The following is a 21,457-nucleotide window of genomic DNA, read 5'->3' as shown; positions in this document are numbered from 1 at the left end:
GGTGGAATACCAGCTCTAAAGGCTTCAATCTTACTAATTAAAAACTCTAAAAGCATTTTGCATATTGCCTGGCAAATAGCAAGACCAGTAGTAGTCTCAGTGTTTAAGGCTGAACTGTGTTTTTTTTTTTTGGAGTTATATGTAAACAATAAACAATACTTTTACTTTAATAAACTTATTGTAGCAAATTATAATATTCATTGTGCTACACTTAAACTGAAGTAATTTAAAGTAAAACTCTGATAATACAAATGGTAATTAGCGTGCTAAAAATGGTCACTACACCTTTACTATAATAAACCATGGTTCATTTAATAAGGGTCCTGTGTAACTTTCTACGAACTATTATTTAGTCATTCCGGGGCTCTTGTGAGTAATTATGTTAATTAAAGTCTATAAAGTCTGTTTGTTTAGCTGTTTTAAACTCTTTCTCTCAGGGCCAACAATGAAGCTCAAGAGGCCGGTGGTCATGAAGATGTACAAAGACCAGATTGAGAGCTTTTACAAAGAAGTCGTGACCCCAGTCACCCCAGACAACCCTCTGCCTCCTAAATAGATGTTCAACAAAAGGCCTCGTCGTTCACTTCAGAGATCGGAGACGTGGTTTAAAACACACACACAAACACATACTTGCATAGGAACACCACTCAGACCTTGCGTTTCGCTTGTGAGTTAATATTTGTTCAGGGGTTTTTGATGTTATTTTCACACTGTTTACATTTTTCTGTGTGATTGCAGGAAGGAAAAGTTTGTGAAACAAAAGCCATTTTCTTTTTGTGATGATTTGCTATTTATTTTCTTGCCTAACAATAATAATGAAGTGTCTTTTGAACCGTGTTATTCACTTACACGTAACTGCAGGTGATTCGAATGTCAGTTTAAAGATACTTATTAATGGACAAGAGGGGGCCAAGTCGGAGCACTCACTCTGGTCCCCCAGGCTCTGCGCTGGTTGGGGAAATTCCAAATTGAATGTAAAACAATCGATTACAATTGGTTTCGCAAAATTCGGGACAATGCAACCTGCAGAACCTGAGGGGAAAAAAGATACTTATTAATTATAATTTATGGTTCAATTTATTAATAGCTAACAAGGCAATTTGTGCATCACTTGTGACTGAATTCTCTGAAAAAAAAAGCCACCAAAAATACTGGTTGCTTGAAGGAAAGTTGATGTGAAGAACATTTAGCCAGAATCCCATGCCATACAAGCCATAAATGTCTCTTTTTTGCTTGTTTTTCATTACCAAATATGCGTTTGTTTGATCGTTTGTTTCATTCAGTGCTGTTGGTTAATTTTGTTGTTAATTCTTTGTAAAGTGAGCCTGTTATATAGTGTAAATATGTATTGCATACATTTCTTCTGTGGTCTTATTTGATGCTTGGCTGCATCACTCTGACAATCCTCAAGGTAGCAACATGTTGGATGTCACGAAGTCCAGTGTCAAACCATCTTCCCACCTTTATCATCTAAACAGAGAAGCGGTGAATATTTATTATCTCATGAAATAAGGGAGATGAAGGAGCAAATGTGATCTGTTCAGAGGCTGTTGAGTTATTTTGCATTATTCTTTGCTTTGCACGTGCAATAAGGACATTTTGACCAAAATGTTAATGACTTTATTTATATTGTTTACTGCATAGTCAAACTATTCTAATGCAATTTAGGAAAAACAAAAGGTTAAATAGACGAATGCTATTTAATCGGTCAAGTGCTTGAATATTACAACTACATCTGCAAACCCAAAGATTTGAGTTTCCCTCTGTAAATAGATTGCTTATAACTTGCTTTCTTCAAATTCTGGACTTGTTATTCCAAAGTGTGTATATTCTGACTGCGTACGCATGACCACAGCGAGGCCTTTTTGTAAATATGAAGAAGTTTAGTCATTTGTGCATGAAATGAGTCGAGTCTTCGCTCAGATTAGTTGAGAATGAAGGCAGAGCTAGTGAGGGATTTCCTTTCTTCCATCTGGGATTTCTGTTACGGTTTTGGCTATATTACTCTTTTCTTTGTATTGTGGCACAGATAGTATGACGGTTTCATGTGGAGTTTGGAAAAGTGCAAATATGAACACGATGTGAAGTCTCAGATTGTGAAAGGTGCCTGGTTTTACCTGACACTTCTATTCTTGAGCCGAGGGATGATTTGTTTGTGTGTGTCGTGCAATGTTTAAGGGTTTCTGAAACGCGCATGTCATTGTTGAAACTGGAGTACTGAACGGAGTTTGGCAGCAGGAACTCCTGGTTTCTACTTGTATGTGTGTGTGTATTATCCCTTTACTGGAAAATAAATGTTGATATAACCATCTTTGAGTCTTAAAGTGTTTGTCTTTGACTTGGAATGAATAGTTTTTGGTCATTAAAGTTTAAGCTGGTTTTGAATGCAATAAAGAACAGCTAGTAAATAGTATTAGAAGAGTTACTGTTTAAATAATGCTTTATTACTGTGGGAATATTCATTAGTCCCTTAATTAATCAGGGGTCGCCACAGCGGAATGAACCGCCAACTTATCCAGCATATGTTTTACACAGCAGATGCCTTTTCAGCCGCAACCCAACACTGGGAAACACCCATACACTACAGACAAGTTAGCTAATTAAATTCAAGTATAGCACATGTAGCAACCTTCTTGCTATGAGGCGATTGTGCTACCCACTGTGGGATTATAAATTTATATAATGTAGTTACAAATAAACAGTCATCTATCTATCTATCTATATATATATATATATATATATATATATATATATATATATATATGAAAAGTTATATTCTTTTTAATAACCTCATTTCATTGAAAACTCTAGCTAGGGTGTGAGACATTAAAACCTCTTGCTTCCTGAGCACTGGCTGAGCCAAAGTGATGCAAATCCTAAAGACAGGGTCCCAATGACTGTGCCTTTGTCTTTGGGTGATATTTTCAAGCTGGTCAGGGCAGGTGAAACCTCAGGATCTAATCAAGACCCTAATACCAGATCTTCAACTAAAACTAGTTATGTCTGTTTTCTTCGACAATATAACTCCTGTAGGCTCTTGCAGACTCATGGACTTCTTGAAGATGCTGTATGACTGCAGACTAACCAACACGTCTTAAGAAAGAAATTCTGCTTGTTCAAGTCTCCTGGACTGTGTTCTCATTCATTCATTCATTCATTCATTTTTTTTCCAACAACTTTGTGCCACGACCCGTATAGAGATTCTCAAATTCTCAACAATTTGCCAAAGAAGACTGAAATCCCCCTGAATTCGATCTGAAACTTCGAGATCAAGGAAACTTCACTTCAGATGAAATCTTTTCAGCTCATTGGCAATTATTACTTTAAACATCAGTTTACTTCTTATGGGGATTAAATACATAGACCACCTTGCCTCATGAAGTAAATGTGCCGTTTTAGTTCAAAAATTGTTTTATTCATTCATTCATTTTCTTTTCGGCTTAGTCCAGGGGTGTCCAAACTCGGTCGTGGAGGGCCGGTATCCTGCATAGTTTAGCTCCAACTTGCCTCAAGAAGACACCTGCCTGGAAGTTTTTAGTATATCTAGATAGAGCTTGATTAGCTGGTTGAGGTGTTTAATTGTGGTTGAAGCAAAAATCTGCAGGACACCACCCTGCAGGACTATTTTGGGCACCCCTGGCTTAGTCCCTCTATTATTCAGGGGTCACCACAGCAGAATGAACCGCCAACTTATCCAGCATATGTTTTACACAGCGGATGCCCTTCCGGCCGCAACCCAACACTGGGAAACATTTGTTTTATTTAATGCGTAGATCTCAAACTTGATTCCTGGAGGGCCGCAGCTCTGCACAGTTTTGCTCCAACCCTATCAAACACAGCTGATCCAAATAATCAAGGTGTTCAAAAAAAGCCATGAACACCGTTACTATTTGAATCAGCTGTGTTTTATCAGTGTTGGAGCAAAACTGTGCAGAGCTGCGGCCCTCCAGGAATCCAGTTTGAGACCTATGATTTAATGTATTAATTTAAAGTAAAAACGAGCTAATAAAAACAAATTTATGTATTCAAAAAAATAAATATATGAGTGGGAAAAACTATTTTTCCATTTGTTACTTTTTTCTCAGGAGGTGTAACATGATGCCCAATATAAAAAAATAGCTAATTTTTGCAGCCATGATGAATTACGAACGGCGCAGTAAACAGTACTCAAATGACTTTATTCATCATAATGTGATTTTGCAATAAAAACATAAAAAGTAACATCTTTTGCCCTTATTACAACTTGCATCGAATGACCACATGGTGGCACTGTATGCCAAGTTTAACACGTCATACTAAAGGTAACTCCTCTGTTCAGACCGCGGAAGGTTACCAGAACATACGTACAAAACCCAAACCTCCCCGAAAACCACGGATAAATACAGCAAGTCCTTCCGCGCTCACGAACACAAATAAAACCACCACTGACTGACAAAACACAGCTCTCTGCACCTGCAAGCCAAGTGTAAATATGATGCAGTATTTACCGTCGATTAAATGAAAGAATGAATCCTCCAGCTCTTGTAGGCAAGACTCACACCGTGTACAAAATTATTTGCCCCTCTGTTAGTGTTACTTTGCCGCGTTACTGCTTAAACTAGCTGCTCTTAGCAAATTAACCAAATAACAAGTGCTCAGAAACACCGTTGAGGGAAATAATCATGAAAAAAACGGACCATTTGTCATCATCTACTCAATTTTCACTTGTTCCAAACCTGTTTGAGTTTGTTTCACAAAGGATATATTTTGAAGAATGTTGGAAAACTGGTAGCCATTGACTTCCATAGTATTTTTTCCCTTTCCCAGGTCTCAAACCTGTGTTCCTGGAATTTCTGGATGGCCGCAGATCTGCACAGTTTTGCTCCAACCCTAATCAAACACAGCTAATGCAACTAATAGAGATGTTCAAGACTCTTTTGAACACCTCGATTATTTGGATCAGCTGTGTTTGATTAGGTTTGGAGCAAAACTGAGGCCCTCCAATAATTCAGGTTGAATTCTATGCTTATTATGGATGTCAATTGCTAACATTTTACAAGATTCTTCAAGATATGTTCTTGAAAAAGACCTTAAAAGTTTGGAACTACTTGACAGTTGAGTAAATGTTTATTTCTGAGTGAACTTTCCCAATTAGACCAGCAAGCTTGATTCAAATCAAACACCTTATAACTATTAAATTGTTTGTTTCACAGATTTGCAGTCCTCCTTTTGTAGTGAATGTGTATAACGAGGCTACAACTTAACAGATGCTTGATGCAGAAATTCAACTTTAACGTTACAGCTTTGGAGAAAAAAAAACACTTGAAAATTCTCAGCCTCCCTTGATTTATTTTTGACATTTCATCCAAATATTAAATAAATAAAATCTAATTTAGAGCATTTGTTTTTATGTTGTTTAAATGAAATGACAACTAGTTAAAGCAAAAAATGTGGCATGTTTTTATATCCAGGATGTTTATATTCGTTTTTAAACAAAAAAAGTATCAATGCTTTAACTTCAGAACTATTAAGAGATCAATATTTCGTGGAATAGCCCAATAAAGCATTTGCTATTCTGACAATATGCCATTTTCTGGAAGAAACATGCTCTAAATCTGTTTCTCAACCATGTTCCTGGTGGACCACCAACACTGCACGTTTTAGATGCCTCCTTTGTCTGTCATACCCATTACAACTCTTACAGTCTCTGCTAATGAGCAGATATAAATCAGGTGTGTTTAGTTAAGGAGACCTGAAAAAAGTGCAGAGCTGGTGGTGCTACACGAACATGGTTGAGAAACACTGATCTAAACGACATAATTTTATTCTGGAGAAATTTTATCACACCTTTAACAGAACGAAACAAATATTACCATTTTAATACCTAATAAATCAAGAGAAACTGAGAACTGTCAACTAGTCTCTTCATCTTTTTCATGCCTGTACAAACACACCCTGCCATGAGTTGGGCTGAAGTAACAGTTTCAAGTTCTCAAGGTCATGTTTACAGTCATTTATGATATAATGTGCTGATACAGAGAAAAAATAACATCTAAAAAATAAAAATAAAAAAAAAACCTGGCAATTCTTGACACAAAAGAAATTAATATATTGCATGTAAGTATTGTATAAAATTCTTTAAAATACAGTTTAGAGAATTAAGTACTTGAGTCAACAAAGCCAAAAGTGCAGAGGTACATAAATAAAAAATAACCCCCTTAAATAATATTTAAAAAAAAAATGTGTGTGTGTGCTCAGTGGGGCGTCTTTTCAGAGCTGCCATTCAAGTTCGCCCAACTCCACCCTCTAAGCCTCAAGCCCCGCCCCTTTAGATGACAGGCCGACCTGAATCACCATCCGGTCATAGGTTAAAGTTCAGAAACCAAGAGCCGGCCAGGAGTTCAGAGTTCACCAACACAACACTCAATCATTCTACCAATGAAAAACCACACACCAGCACAAACCTTTTTGTTTGCTAGGATTCAGACGAATCGTTTGGAGATTGAACACTCGCTCCCAGACTGCGGGCAGGGTGAAGTTAAGGGCATGTGGTCTGCAGCTCAGGCCACGGAGCCTCTTAAAGCTATTAGCATACGAATGGACAGACAGGGCGCAGAGGTGAAGCCGAGTGACGCCGCTTCGAGAGAAAGAGAGTCAGAAGCACAGTGAATCTACAGACCGCCGAGAAGAAAGAGCTCGCCTTCTCCTTTTCTTTCACCTCTCCTGCTTAGCCGAACCAGATATGATGACAGAAAACACAGAGATCAACACGTTTTTTCCAAATACTTTCACAAGCTGCACTAGCAATGCACGACATTTAAGTTCTAAGGCCCGTTTGGCAAACACATAAAATGAGGATTGATACATAACTGGCGAACAAACCGGGGGAAACGTCCCTCGCGTACAGAAAGTGGGAGTGAAAGATAACACTGCTGTAGTTCCTAAGAGCACGAATGAGATGAAGTGTGAAAAAGGCACTAAGACTAGCCCTAGAGGATAAAAAGCGATACATTCATGGCGTGCGGGGCTTCCTTTTTTTTCTTTTCAGATCACAATCAATCAAAAATACCTTGAAAAAACCTTGGTAGAAAAATAAAATATAAAAGTCGCAACCCTTGATGCATCAGTGCGTTATGGCTACAGAGAGACGCTTTTGTTTTCCGGCTGATTCAAAGACGCAGTTCTGGCCCCGTTACGAAGAGAACAGGATGTTGAGGAGGAGAGAGAGTTTAAGTGTTGTAGTGTTGGTTTGCAGTCCAGACCTCACATAGCCGTACGTCCTCCTCAAAATACTGTCGATTTCACTCCTTTTCATTTACAGGAAAAAAAGGGCAGCCTGGTTGGGACGTCCTGTCATGTGGTGGTGGCCTCCAGGTAGCTCTGTAGTTTTCGGACGGTCGACTCGTCCAGTGAGAAAAGGTCAAAGTCAAAAGTTGTGTTGGTGACGTTGAAGTGGCCGGTCTCTTCGATGAGGTTGACGATCTGCAGGCGAGAGACATTTGTTTTAGAGCGTTTACTCAAACACAAAAGCTATTTTCATCTGTACGCAAAACACCCACCTGCTGAAGAACGTTACGCTCTCGTAAAGCCATTAGCCTGCGATGAAGCTCTACCAGCTCGTCTGTGTACGCCTGAAACCAGATGAGAGAAACATGTCAGAAACACAGGTTATACAGACACGTACAAAACAGTGTCAACTACAACTGTAAAAATCACTTGTTTTTAGAAACTTGATGAAAAACAGCTTTATATGCTACTAATTGTGTGATGTTATGCTTTGTGCATCTACAAACATTTCAAACATTTTGAGATTCCATAAAATTCAACCATTATTATTATTATTGATTATATAACAAGTATTAAAAAAGTAAATCAAACTAAAATGACTAACATTTTCCCTCAATATTTGTTTGATTTAGCGTAAACTTAACAATATGCTAACGGAAAAATTACTGAAACCAAAAGTTATCCCTTAAAGCCAATTTATACTTCAGCGTCAAGTCCACATGATTGGTCAAGTGTAGCCTTCGCACTTCTCCATACCAATCACTGTATACTGACAAACATCTGTCGAAAAATTGCAGAGCACAAGATCTGTGATTGGTCGGCTTGTCAGTGATGACAGGTGTGTGCGCGACTGAGGGGAATGAGAGCGGAGCGAGTCATAAATAAATGTCTAATATCAGATGGCCACAATTTTTTATAAATGGTTCAAATATTGGTTGCTATGATACAGCGAGTCCAGAGACTGTTGTGGACACCATGATTTTATAAGAAATCTTCTTTAATGTGTGATATGATTAAAAAGTGGTCATAAACTAATATTTTCTCAATTCAAACGAGTAGTTGAGGAGCGAGGAGTTGATAAATGGTTAAACTATTAGTGTCTGTGATGCAGCAAGTCCAGAGACACTATTGTGGACACCATGATTTTATAAGAAATCTTCTTTAATGTGTGATATGACTAAAAAGTGGTCATAAATATATTCTCAATTCAAATGAGTAGCAGCTTGGACCCAGAAAGAGTATTCCATACCTCACGACTCAACAAGCAGATAGGAGCTTTAGATGGATACTTTTGTGTTTACTTTATTATTAAAGCTGTTAAAAGTTCGACAGTTGTTGTGAGTATCCGTTCATAATCTGACGTCACCCAAAGCAGCTTTCGGGTCCAAGCACTCTATTAGACTGTATGGAAGGCTCAACAAATAATAATAATAATAAATGTTTACAAAGAAATGTAATACTTTTAAAAATCTCGATCATGAATAAATGCCTGAAATCAGATGCCAAGAAAGTGATAAATGATTCAAATATTGGTGTCTGTAATGCAGCAAGTCCAGAGACTGTTGTGGACACCATGATTATAAAATACATCCACTTTAATGTGTGATATGACTAAAAAGTGGTCATAAATATTTTCTTCACTTCAAATGAGTCTCCAAAATTCTGTCTCCAAGCGATCTATCAAACCGTACAGAAGGCTCAACAAATGGTAAACATTTACAAAGCGATGTAATAAATCAAAAAATCCTGATCATGAATAAATGCCTAATATCAGATAGCCAGAATTTTTTATAAATGATTCAAATATTGGTGTCTGTGATGCAGCAAGTCCAGACACTGTTGTGGACACCATGATTATTATATATGAAATCCACTTTAATGTGTGATATGACTAAAAAGTGGTCATAAACTAATATTTTCTCAAATCAAGTGAGAAGCAGCTTGGACCCAGAGACGGTATTCCATATGTTATGACTTAACAAGTGGATAGAAGCTAAAGATGGATACTTTTGTGTTTATTTTATTGTGAAACATTTGACAGTTTCCGCCTTTTTCTGGCTTGAAAAAAGTGCGAGATGGTGCATAAAGCTTACAATAACAGAGTACACTCAAAACACCAGCAAACTTTACACAGAGGGACATAAAAACCCCACTGCCTGCTAGCATTTCAGAAGTGTTAAAGGCAGAGCAACACAGACAGAAGCAGAAGTATAAATGCTCACAGCGTCTGCTACATGCAAGGTATTCACTGTTGAATACTGCAATTACGCAATGCAAATCATTAGTCTTTAGGAGGGCACCTAAGCAGGCAGCACACAGCAAAAAAGTTTGGAACAGACTTTCAGTTAGGTTGAGTAGAATAATCAGAAATATTTAATGGATGTGAGAGGTGGAAAAATAAAAGGTTGATTTACCCTTCCTACCTTGTCGTATCCCTTCTTCAGCACCTTCTCTTGACGTAAACAAGGATCTGGACTCTTTCTGCCTGACACCTGTATGACAGATAGAGAAATAAGAATGGAGAAGAAAAGAAACAAGATGGAAAAATGAATAAGAATCAAAAAGGACGGTTTAAAGGAGGAGTAATCAAGAGACTAATATACAGCAGTGTTCTTCCAGTTATAGTGGAGTGGTGCCAGAACTGTTGCTGAATCCCGGTTCAACAGCATTTCACATTCACAGGATCAAAAGCTGCACGTCACCACCTCATTTCAACACCGCACACAGCGTAATCCAAGAACTAATGCCAATCGTCCATCAAGTGTGAGTGTGTGCTGCGAATTGAATGATCGGCATGACTGAATGAATAAACACACCGGTTGGATGACTGTCAAGGTTTAACTAGAAGCTGCGACACTCACAGGCTACATTTACACCAGCGCATTTTCATTTGAACACTTCTGCTATGGTTTCATCTAGCACTCACAGTACTCCAGGAGTTTTCAACGCTCAAAAAAGAGACTTAGTTTTATTTAGAAAACTCTGCAGAGATGCGTTTCAGACCAACCAAGAGAGAGAGAGAGAGAGAGAGAGTAAACCATTACAGTTTCAAATGATGCCTTACATGCATAAAGTGCCTTCACTGGAATTCAGTGATTGGAGTTTATGATTTTAAAACTAGAATTTTTTTTTTACAAAAACACATTTATCCGCTTCATAACACGTGTTAACCACCTGGTGGCATGTGGGTTATTTTAACAACGAATTTATGCGCTTTTGGAAGCTTCGAAATAAAATCCATTATCAAACACCACAGCCAGGATAAAATTTGAAACTACTCCGATTGTGATTGTCATATACATAGAGGATGGCTTGAGGGTGAGTAAATTATGGGGTAATTTTCATTTTTTGGTGAATTATTGCTTTAACAGTTTCAAGTTACAACAGGTTTACTCACTTTTTTGTTAAGTCATCTAGTCACTTTTAAGGCATCAGGTTTATTAACTTTTTTCAAGTAACTAATTGCATTTTACAGCACGTTTGAGAGTTATATATAGCAAATACATACAAATATTTTTAGCTTATGGCATTCCTTTTTTGGTTATATAGTGTATGTTTTCTTAAGCATAGTGGAAATGCCAGTATGGACAAGGATTGTTAATATTTTTAAAAATTATGTGGTAAAACAGGGTATATACAAAAATCAGAGAGTGAATTCAATACATTTTAAGACCTTTTTTGACACTTTTTTCATGCATTTTAAGATTTTAAATCCTTGTAACATTGGCTACATTTTAACTTATGGTATATTTACTAAATTCTGATTGTAAGAAACTAGTCCTAAACTAGAACATTATATAGAAAAATGTTCCTCTGGTTACTGTAGTAAACAAAGCAGTGTGATGTCAAATCTAGCAGGATTTTATCGACTTCATAAATGACACAGCATCCCAGTATTCAGAGATTAAATTTAGCCAAACTTTAGCAAATAACTATAAATTGTATAATCAAATATTATGCTAAATATAATACCGTGTAAAATAGCATTTCTAATAATTTTAAAAGGCCTTAAATTACTCTAAATTGATTCATTAACTTTTATTCCTTTTTAAGATACCCTGTAAAAAGAAAAGCTGCTAGTGTAAAATCAGCCAGAGTCTTCAGTGTGAGTTCACCTTGTTGTTGGTGGAGCTGTGTTTTGGCAGCTGAGGTGGAGCGTCTCGACTAGGCCGCTGTGGCCCGTCACTGCAGTCGCTCTCACTGTCCACACTCAGCCTGTAAGGAATTATCAAACAGTTAAACTTTCAAGAGAAAGTTAAAGGATTAAACAACCAAAAATAAAGACATTTCAGTCATGCACTCATTAGTGTGTTTTCAATTAAAACTGTAGATTTTAACTGGTGACTCTCTAGCAGTTAATAAAGAAAACAAATAAATATTAGAGGGTTTCTGCAGGTTTCACCAAGTCAAATTTAAGAATTTTTAAGAGCATTATGAACGAAATTTCAGACATACGCAGGGCAAAACACTAAGGGGTTTTTTAATGGCCAGTGGGAAAGATTTTACTTGTCCCGTTAAAATTCAAAGGTAGTTATTTCTTACATAATTTAAATAATGTGTAACAAGGAAATTCTAGTCAAATACAGTGAGGGAAATAAGTATTCAACATGTCACCATTTTTCTCAGAAAACGTATTTCTACAGGTGCTGTTGAATTGAAATTTTCACCAGATGTTGATAACAACCAAAGAAATACACATGTGACAAGAAAACTAATTTAATTAGTTTACAAATGAAGTTATGTGTAATGAAATAAAATGACACAAGAATAAAGTATTGAACACATGAAGAAAGGGATGTGTAGAAAGGCAGTCAAAGCCCAGACAGCAGCTGAAATTTCTCAGAAGTTATTCAGCAAACGTCTGCCCTTCGTCATTGTAAATAAATATCAGCTGCTTTAGTCCAACATCTACATTAGCAGGATGATGGAGATGAAACCAAGAGTGTACATTTCAGTAATACAATGATCCAAAACACAGCCAAGGAAACTCTCAGATGCTTTCAAAAAAAGAAAATCAAGCTGCAGAATGGCCGAGCCAACCACCTGACTTAAATCCGATAGAGAATACAAAATAAAGATCAGATTTGATAGACGAACCATCAAGATTTTTACACTCTGTTGAAGTCTGTGAAAAATAAATAAATAAACACCTGAGCATTCTCCATATGAGAGGTGTCTTTGAGGTCATTTTACAACACATAACTTAATTTGTAAACTAATTAGATTTGTTTTCTTTGCATGGATTTCTTTGCTTATTACCAACATTTGGTTGTTACCAACATTTGGTTAACAGCACCTTTGGAAATATGTTTTCTGAGAAAAATGGTGACGTGTTGAATATTTATTTCCCTCACTGTACAAATCCTTTCAGCATTACTTTTCTTTAAAAAAGTTTTAAAAACAATAATAAACAAAATTTATGCACAAACGTGTGTCCAGGTCAGAGTCCTCACCAGGTAGTTATAAATACATGGAGAACTTTTAAACAAAATGTTTTTGTAAGGAAGATAATTTAGCCATGTTGGTAAATAGAGTTATTATTGGTAATTTTTTTTCAGATGGATTGTTGGTTGTACTGATTCAGTAGCTTTATGTCAGCAAAGGAAAATTAAGACCTGTTAAAAATGATTTAAGACCTACAACACCATATTTCAGAGAATTTAAAACCTTAAGGCCCAAAATTTTGTTTCTAAAATTTAAGACCATGTGAACACCCTGTATTATAGCAAGAGCAACTTCTTTCTGTTCATGAATATGAAGTCACAGCAGGGATTGATCAAGTTTTTTTTTGCTGCATACAATTTAATCTGAACCAATGAACCAACTCATCTGAATGAATGATGATGGCAAACAATAAGCGCCGACAAGAAAATCCAATTGTACCAATCATCTCACACTCACAGCCTCGCAAAAGCAAAGCAGCTCAGCGACACTTGAGTCAGATGAAGAATGGAAAGAGGCGCATGAAGTCAAGTGTTTACTCTGCGCAAACAAATCCCTTCTCCGCCTCCGCTAACATTGATTACAGGGACTTAAAGCATCTGAACGAGCTGCTTAAACAAACATTGCGAATGACCTGGAGTCTCGACTGGGCAGGTTGTTCTTGACTGGCGTCTCTTCGTCTGAGCTGCTGTCGTCATCGTCAGACTCCTCCGACTGCAGGTCCTCCAACATCGATTGCAGCGGCCCTAAAAATAAAATCTAGTTTTTAAAATGTATATTTTGAACTCCTGCCTTGCGGTAATGGATAAAACAAGTATAGTGGGGAAATGCATGTCTGGATGTGTGTGTTATCAGGCCACTCCTTGCAGTGAGAGAGTCATCTTTACCTTGGCCTTGTTTCTGCTCAGGTTCAAAGTCTGAATCGGAGCTGGACTCTGAGCTAGAGCTGGAGTTAGATGGGCTGGAAGGTGCCGACTGCTGTGAGAGAGGAAACAAGAGGCATTTTATCTATTATTGACCACCAGATTAGGTTTCAAGTGAGAAGTAAATAAATCAATTTTTGGGAAATACAAAAATAAGACATGAAACACCAAAATACAAACTTTTTTCAAAAGTCAACAGCCCCTTGATTTATTTTACATGAATAAAAAATACAAAAAGTTAAAAAAATGGAAAAAAAGGAACAAAAATGGAAAAAAACTTGCCAATCCCTTATATGTGTATATGTATTTCTGTATATATACAGTACTGTGCGAAATTTTTAGGCCACCATTAGATTTGTTCTTTTAATGATAGTTTAATGGCCATATATAATTATTTCCATATATAATTTTATTTTAAATACATGCATACATAATTAAAAAGATAATATATATATATATATATATATATATATATATATATATATATATATATATATATATATATATATATATATATATATATATATATATAATAAACTATTGTAAATAAAACTACATTAAAATAAAAGAAACATTTTATTAACATCTAGCATGTATTGTTTTATTATGAAAAAACTATGAAATTAACACTTAATTTAAATAAGCACACAATGAAACATTCTGCACAGTTTCAATATAGAAAATATTAATTTATTTAACTGCAAAAATGATAGACAAGCGGACATATGGACAGACGAACAGACGGATGGACGGGCAGACAGACAGAGAGAGACAGGCAGGCAGACAGAGATAAATAGAGACAGACGGATAGATGGACGAACGAACAGACAGAAAGACAGACAGATAGATGGACAGACTGATGAACCGACAGACAGACGGACACACATACAGACAGGCAGATGGACAGAAAGACAGACAGACAGACAGACAGACAGACAGACAGACAGACAGACAGACAGACAGACGAACAGACAGACAGACAGACAGACGGACACACATACGAACAAGCAGATAGATGGACAGGCGGACATACAGAAAGACGGACATACAGAAAAACAGACAGATGCAAAGACAGACAGACAGAAAGATACAGAGACAGACAAATAGATACAGACAGACAGACATACGGAAAGATGGACAGGCAGACACATTCGGACGAATGGACAGACAGACGGACGGACATACAGAAAGACATACGAACGGACAGACAGACGAACGAACAGACAGACAGATGGACAGACAGACGAACAGACAGACGGACAGACAGACTGACAGACGGACGGACAGACAGACAGACAGACAGACAGACAGACAGACAGAAGGACAGAAAGACAGACACAGAGAGATAGACAGACACAGACAGACCTCACTTTAAACTCTAAAAATGACAGAACAAACAAGTCTATGAATAATAAATAATAAGTCAAACCTCAGATTTGGACGAGGCCTCATCATCAGAGTTGGAATCGTCTGATTCTGGAGGCTTCTTGGTCTCCTTGACCTCCTGTGCCTCTGACTTCCCCTTGGCCCAGCGGCCCTTCTCCTTCGAGGTCTTCTTTTCCGCATATCCTGAGGAGGTGTTGGAGGAAGACGCGGTGCGAGGGGAGGCGCCAGTGAAGCCCCCACTGCCAGAGCCCTTCGACCCCTCTGAACTCCCCTTTTTTGGCTTTTTCGCACTCGGTTTGGGAGACTCTGCATTAGAGGGTCGTTTGCTGGGTGCTTTTCCATCGGCTGCTCCTCCTCCTCCTCCTCCACCCGCCACTCCTGCACCTCCTCCTTTAGGAGACATGCTTTCCATTTTGGACTCCTTCAGCGTGAGTTTGGGCTCCTTGAAAGCAGCTTTGGGCAGGACTTTGTTGTCATCTTTCACTTTGATTTCAGTTTTCTTGGAAGACGAGGATGAGGATGATGAAGGGTCGCGGCTGGTTTTGCTGCTCCCGTCCCGCTCAGAATCTCCTTTAGATGTAGCTTTGCTCTCAGAGTCTTTTCGCGGCCGCTCTCGATGCTCCTTGGCCATTTTGTGAGATTTGGACACTTTGCTGCCTTCTTTACTGGGCTCCTGGTGGAAGAAGGAAAAAAATTGATTCTGGTCAGAACTTTTTCTTTTTACATACACTACTGGTCAAAAGTTTGGGGTGTTTTTTGTTTTTTTTTAAATAAAAAATGTAAAAGTGCGTTGTGTGTTGTGTTCTATCTTTGAGTGACATATCTTTTAAATTGAAACATTTTATTTCAGTTGGCTTTTTTGTAGCTCAACAATTATCAAAAACAAAAGGTTGCATCAAATAAATGACGATCTCTGTTAAAGGCATTCACCCCAAACTTCATACCATTCTAAATCTCTTCACAGAGTGGATAGCAGGTCCTACTTTGGGCATCTCTGCTTCAGATCAAAGTATATAAAATTACCACAGAAATACTGATGAACAAAGTAAATAGGAATGCACCAACATTTTCGTCCAAAAAAGCAGGATTTTTTTCTCGTTTCAGCAGGTACACACATATATATATATATATATATATATATATATATATATATATATATATATACATATATATACATATATATATATATATATATATATATATATATATATATATATATATATATATATATATATATATATATATATATATATATATACATATATATATATATATATACATATATATACATATATATATATATATATATATACATATATATATATATATACATATATATACATATATATATATATATATATATATATACATATATATATATATATATACATATATATATATATATATACATATACATATATATATATATATACATATATATATATATATATATATATATATATATACATATATATATATATATATATATATATACACATATATATATATACATATATATATATACATATATATATATACATATATATATATACATATATATATATACATATATATATATATATATATATATATATATATATATATATATATATATATATATATATATATATATATACATATATATATATATATACATATATATATATATACATACATATATACATATATACATACATACATACATACATACATACATACATACATACATACATACATACATACATACATACATACATACATACATACATACATACATACATACATACATACATACACATATATATATATATATACATATATATAGCTTGCAAAATTGGAAAATGCCATTTTGAACATTCCAAATATTCATATTGTAATCATCAAGTCGCACATCATCAACATCTGTCAACCATTTCCCACCGTACACACTGTCAAACACAATTAAACAACAGATCCCCAATTAGAACAAAATACATCGTTTGACACCTCTAATAATAAAATCATCACAAAAGACCATTAAAGCATGTCTAAACTGTGATCATATCCCCCGTCTGTGACCTTCACGCAAAGGTCATGCGCTGTATTAATGAGGCTGTGCTGAGATCTGGACTGTTAAGGATAATGGGGAAGCTGGAAGACGTCCAGCTCTGGATGATCACAGTAAATCAGCAGCAGCAGCCTGACCCTCTTTTGCCACACTAATGAAAGAGGCCGCACAGTGACCCATACAAAGAGCCAGCGCTCTCAGATGATAAAGCCAAGGTCATTTCATAGAGTAATGACACATGTCTTACATAATGGACACTTCATTCCTACTGAAACGATCTAATCTGCTGCTCAGAAGTAAACAAAAGGAGGAAAACAGAGGGAGATCTGATTCCTTAATATCCAGGCAGGTACAGAATCTGTTATTTATTGCAAGTAAAAAAACTTTTCAACCTACATGGTCTTGACCAGGTCACCTCATGATGGATGAAGACCATGTAGGTTGAAACGCTGTCATATTAAACCTGTTTTTTGAGAGCTAAAGTGGCAGTGTCCCGATTTTGTACTTTTTCATTGGCTATACCGAGCACCTGCCTTCAAGAATCTCCTAAATGTGCGCACACTGATGTTTTCCTTGCATTATATTATACTATGTCACGTTTTAGAAGTTTGTTGTTTTTGAAGGTGTTTTACGTTTAATAAGAGTGCATTTCTTAGAAAAACAAAACAAAAAACAGAAACAAAAAATGTATTGAAACAGTAATTCTTTTAAATATTATTATAATTCAAAATATCTTTTTATTATATTTTATAATTAACTTAATTATATTTTCAATAAATGTTTTTCTGTGATAAATTGTTTTATTCAATAATCCATCAGAAACCATTTATGCTGATTTGGTCCTCAAGAGTGTTTGTTTCTGCTGTTGTCAATGGTAGAACTGTGTTTTTTAAATGCCTGCAGCACTAAGCGGGCAAGGCACATACTCTTCTTGTCTTACGGCACCAGGCACTTTGTTAGAAACGCTTTATGTTTTATATGTTTGTTTCGATGCTTGTTTATTTAACTCCTATTTTCATTGATAGTACTTCATTTTTGCATTGACATTTAATATCTCTAGTTCAAATACATTATGAACAGCAGCTGCGCTAATTATTTTCTTTGTTCTCTATTTCCACCTGGGTATGCCCACCCTGAGGCCTCTAGAGATTGTGCAGTGCCACTTGATGAAATCCAAGACTTGTGAAGAGACGATGCCAACCTTCGAAGACTTCTAGGACAACACATAAACCTAATACACTTCATTGAACATTTACATATAGATCTCACCTACAGTTGAAGTCAGAATTATTAGCCCCCCTTTGAATTTTTTTTTCTTTTTTTAAATATTTCCCAAATGATGTTCAACAGAGCAAGGAAATTTTCACAGTATGTCTGATCATATTTATTCTTCTGGAGAAAGTCTTATTTGTTTTACTTCGGCTAGAATAAAAGCATTTTTAAAAATTTTTATGAACCATTTTAAGTTCATTTTTTTATTATTTCGATTTCTACAGAATAAACATAATTATATAAGAACGTGCCTAATTACCCTATCCTGTCTAGTTAACCTAATTAGCCTAGTTAAGCCTTTAAATGTCATTTTAAGCTGTATAGAAGTGTCTTGAAAAATATCTAGTAAAACATTATATACTGTCATCATGGTAAAGATTAAATAAATCAGTTATTAGAAATGAGTTTTTAAAACTGTTATGTTTAGAAATGTGTTGAAAAAATCTTCTCTCCGTTAAACAGAAATTGGGGAAAAAATAAACGGGGCTAATAATTCTGATTCAACTGTATATACTGTATAACTGCAGGTAAACTGTTTATATACCATACCCTTAACTTTTCCGAATTAGATTTTAAATGCTATAATGTACACCTTTCGTAGTTTATGGTCAGTGCTAATTGCTCTGAGTTTTTTCAGCCATTAGACAGTGAAGGAGGGGCGGAATAATAGCACACAATTGTCAACAAATAATAAAGATTTCAACTTGTAACATCAGGATATACTCTGAATCTTTGCAACTGAAAAAAAAAAAAAAAAAAAAAACTACGTTGCAAAAAGTGCTTACAGCTGAGTGCTCGCGTTTCTGCAACCCAAAAACGATTCGATGGACACACAGCTTCAAACTTATTTTTAGCACTAAAATTAAACAAAAAAAGCTTCAGGGGTAATTAATTTGTCAATGTTCTTTGGATAAGGGATTTATAAAGATAAACAAAAAATCATAAGACAAAAGCACCAGAGAAGTGAACATTTTTTAATTTGTCGCGCTTTTCCGGGGCTGGGTTGTGACTTTCCTCCAACCTTTTCCTGTGAAGCACCTTGGCCACGGACTTGGAGGTGCTGATTCTCATCCCAGCCGCGACACAAGGTTTTATTATCTTTGTTAATAACGGCGTTTAAATTTTTCACTAACTTCTCGAGTGCCTTGGACTTATGATTTGTTGTTTATATTTTTATGACTGTTACAAATAATAAAGCTGCCTAGTTCTTCGTAGAAAGCATCATATATTTTTTTCATTTGATGAACAGAGTTCAGAAAAATGGCTTTATTTAAAATATAAATATTCTGTAAGATTTGTCTGCTGAACAAAAAAGTTATTTTCCTTTTTTTTTTCTTTCAAAAAGAGGACACTGAATGTTTGAATAGTAACATAATTTAGTTATATTGTCTTCATTTTACATCAAAATATTTTTTCTATTTAAAAACCTAAACAAATGCCAATTTTCTTGGAGACCTTAGTATTTTGCACCCCGATGCATTAAAAGAACATAATTTATGGTAAAGTCTAGATAGGATACACGGCCGGCCGGAAGTGCGATATGCACATTAATATAGCAGCATTTTTTATGACACTGTACAACAACAATTAATATTTTTAGAGTACTATGACGATTGGTTTTAGGGTTAGGGTGGGGGTAGACATAAAACAAAAATACAATTTATTGGGTAATTTAATAGATAACATGAATAATACTCGCTACAAATACTGTTTTTACCTTACTGTGATGGCTGGGTTTTGGGTCAGGGTGCGGGTAGACATTAGTAACATACAATAAATCAGAAATTTTATAAATAATTAAATTATTCTCGTTAACTTCCGGCCGCAACCATGTCCGATCTAGCAACAACCATCATTTAGTCAGAGGCTTATTTCTCTTTTACTCACCTTTGATCCCTGTGAGGTCTTGCTCTTCTTCGGGTCTGAAAAGGCAGAGAGTGGAATGGTTGGAAGCATAGGGTAATCTGGGCTGGGTCTTGGGACCACCTCTGCTCCCTCTGGGACCACGATGAGCTGATAAATACAGAATAAATGCAGGATTACATTCACCCAAAAAATGTGTACAATTTGTTTTAAAATTAGCAACAAAACGTTCTTGATCTGAGGAATAGTAATGTAAGCTCTCACCCCTCCTGCTTTGACAAGCTTTCGACGGAAGTCACGCGTAGGGTTGTTGAAGGTGAGTTTCTCGCAGCGCAGGTGATTGACAGGTGGGTTCCCCTCCAGGTTGAGGAACAGGTCGTAATTGAAGCACACCTTCTTTGGTTCCTCCTGTGTCAATCGCAGTATTCAGGGATTCCATTAATTCTTTGCACATCAATGAACAGCTCAATGACATGATGCTTTGTAATGTTTTCCTTCAATATGTAATGAGAGTTCGTCTTTGAATTTATTGCCATATCAGCTTTATTGCCTATTGAATGTTAAACATTTAACAGCCTATTATCATGAATACAATATAATAAAGATGATTCGATGATCATTAATAAAATTATTGGCATGCTTCATTTAAAAAACAAAGCAGCTATCCTGAATAAATCATTTAATCATATGATATAGTTCAATGACTTGCTAGAGAGTCAGTAAGAGAGTCAATGCAGATTTGAATGATTTCATGAAACTCAAACAGACACTCTTATCAGGAATAAGGTTACATTATTGACTTGACATCATGATGTTTTAATGGACACCTCTGAAGCTTTTGGAACTGTTTGAACAGAACTGTGTGTAGGTATAGTGTGCCCACATTCAATATAAAACAGCAGGAGTCCCATTTTGTGGACGTTAAATCTGGTTTATTTTTGTGCAGTAGCATAATGGTATATAGTGGTGTATATTAACTTGTATCCTGTCATACTTGCCTCAACTAGACGTCGCATTTGTGGGACGCATCGTTTCAGAAAGGCTTGAATAAACTCCACAACAAATACATCTAATAACCTTATTTGGTATTTTGACTCTGAACTGATTAGCTTGTTCATTTACTTCATTGCTGTCTCTGTCACTGACTGCTGTTTATGTGATGCAGCAAGAGAAACAGACACACACGCTGGGCGGGGAGAACCAGCTTATGTGCATTTAAAGGCACAGGCAACAAAACAGCTACAATATAATTTTACTC

At 36.0% G+C, this 21,457-nt stretch overlaps 2 protein-coding genes across 6 annotated transcripts in view; one reads left to right on the top strand and one right to left on the bottom strand.

Moving 5' to 3' along the window:
• acsbg2 (acyl-CoA synthetase bubblegum family member 2) overlaps positions 1 to 2,311 on the top strand; it is a 42,130-nt gene extending 39,819 nt beyond the window's left edge. For both annotated transcript variants that reach the window (XM_056463772.1, XM_056463771.1), the window contains exon 15: positions 438 to 2,311. In XM_056463772.1, the coding sequence (XP_056319747.1) occupies positions 438 to 556 (119 nt within the window). In that variant the 3' untranslated portion in view covers positions 557 to 2,311. The remainder of the gene's footprint in view (positions 1 to 437) is intronic.
• Positions 2,312 to 4,159: 1,848 nt separating this feature from the next.
• mllt1a (MLLT1 super elongation complex subunit a) overlaps positions 4,160 to 21,457 on the bottom strand; it is a 40,292-nt gene continuing 22,994 nt past the window's right edge. Inside the window, exons 4-12 of one of the 4 annotated variants that reach the window (XM_056463767.1) lie at positions 20,464 to 20,607; positions 20,224 to 20,349; positions 15,061 to 15,690; positions 13,596 to 13,686; positions 13,343 to 13,454; positions 11,382 to 11,481; positions 9,681 to 9,758; positions 7,539 to 7,610; positions 4,160 to 7,461 (exon numbers count right to left, since the gene is read on the bottom strand). In XM_056463767.1, coding sequence (XP_056319742.1) covers positions 7,333 to 7,461; positions 7,539 to 7,610; positions 9,681 to 9,758; positions 11,382 to 11,481; positions 13,343 to 13,454; positions 13,596 to 13,686; positions 15,061 to 15,690; positions 20,224 to 20,349; positions 20,464 to 20,607 — 1,482 coding nt within the window. In that variant the 3' untranslated portion in view covers positions 4,160 to 7,332. The remainder of the gene's footprint in view (positions 7,462 to 7,538; positions 7,611 to 9,680; positions 9,759 to 11,381; positions 11,482 to 13,342; positions 13,455 to 13,595; positions 13,687 to 15,060; positions 15,691 to 20,223; positions 20,350 to 20,463; positions 20,608 to 21,457) is intronic. The other 3 variants (XM_056463769.1, XM_056463768.1, XM_056463770.1) reach the window with 3 other exon arrangements.

This window comes from Danio aesculapii, chromosome 8 (assembly GCF_903798145.1).
Source record: "Danio aesculapii chromosome 8, fDanAes4.1, whole genome shotgun sequence".
Lineage (NCBI taxonomy): Eukaryota > Metazoa > Chordata > Actinopteri > Cypriniformes > Danionidae > Danio > Danio aesculapii.
The sequence above is the reverse complement of the archived record's forward strand: the minus strand, read 5'-3'. Positions and strand labels throughout refer to the sequence as shown.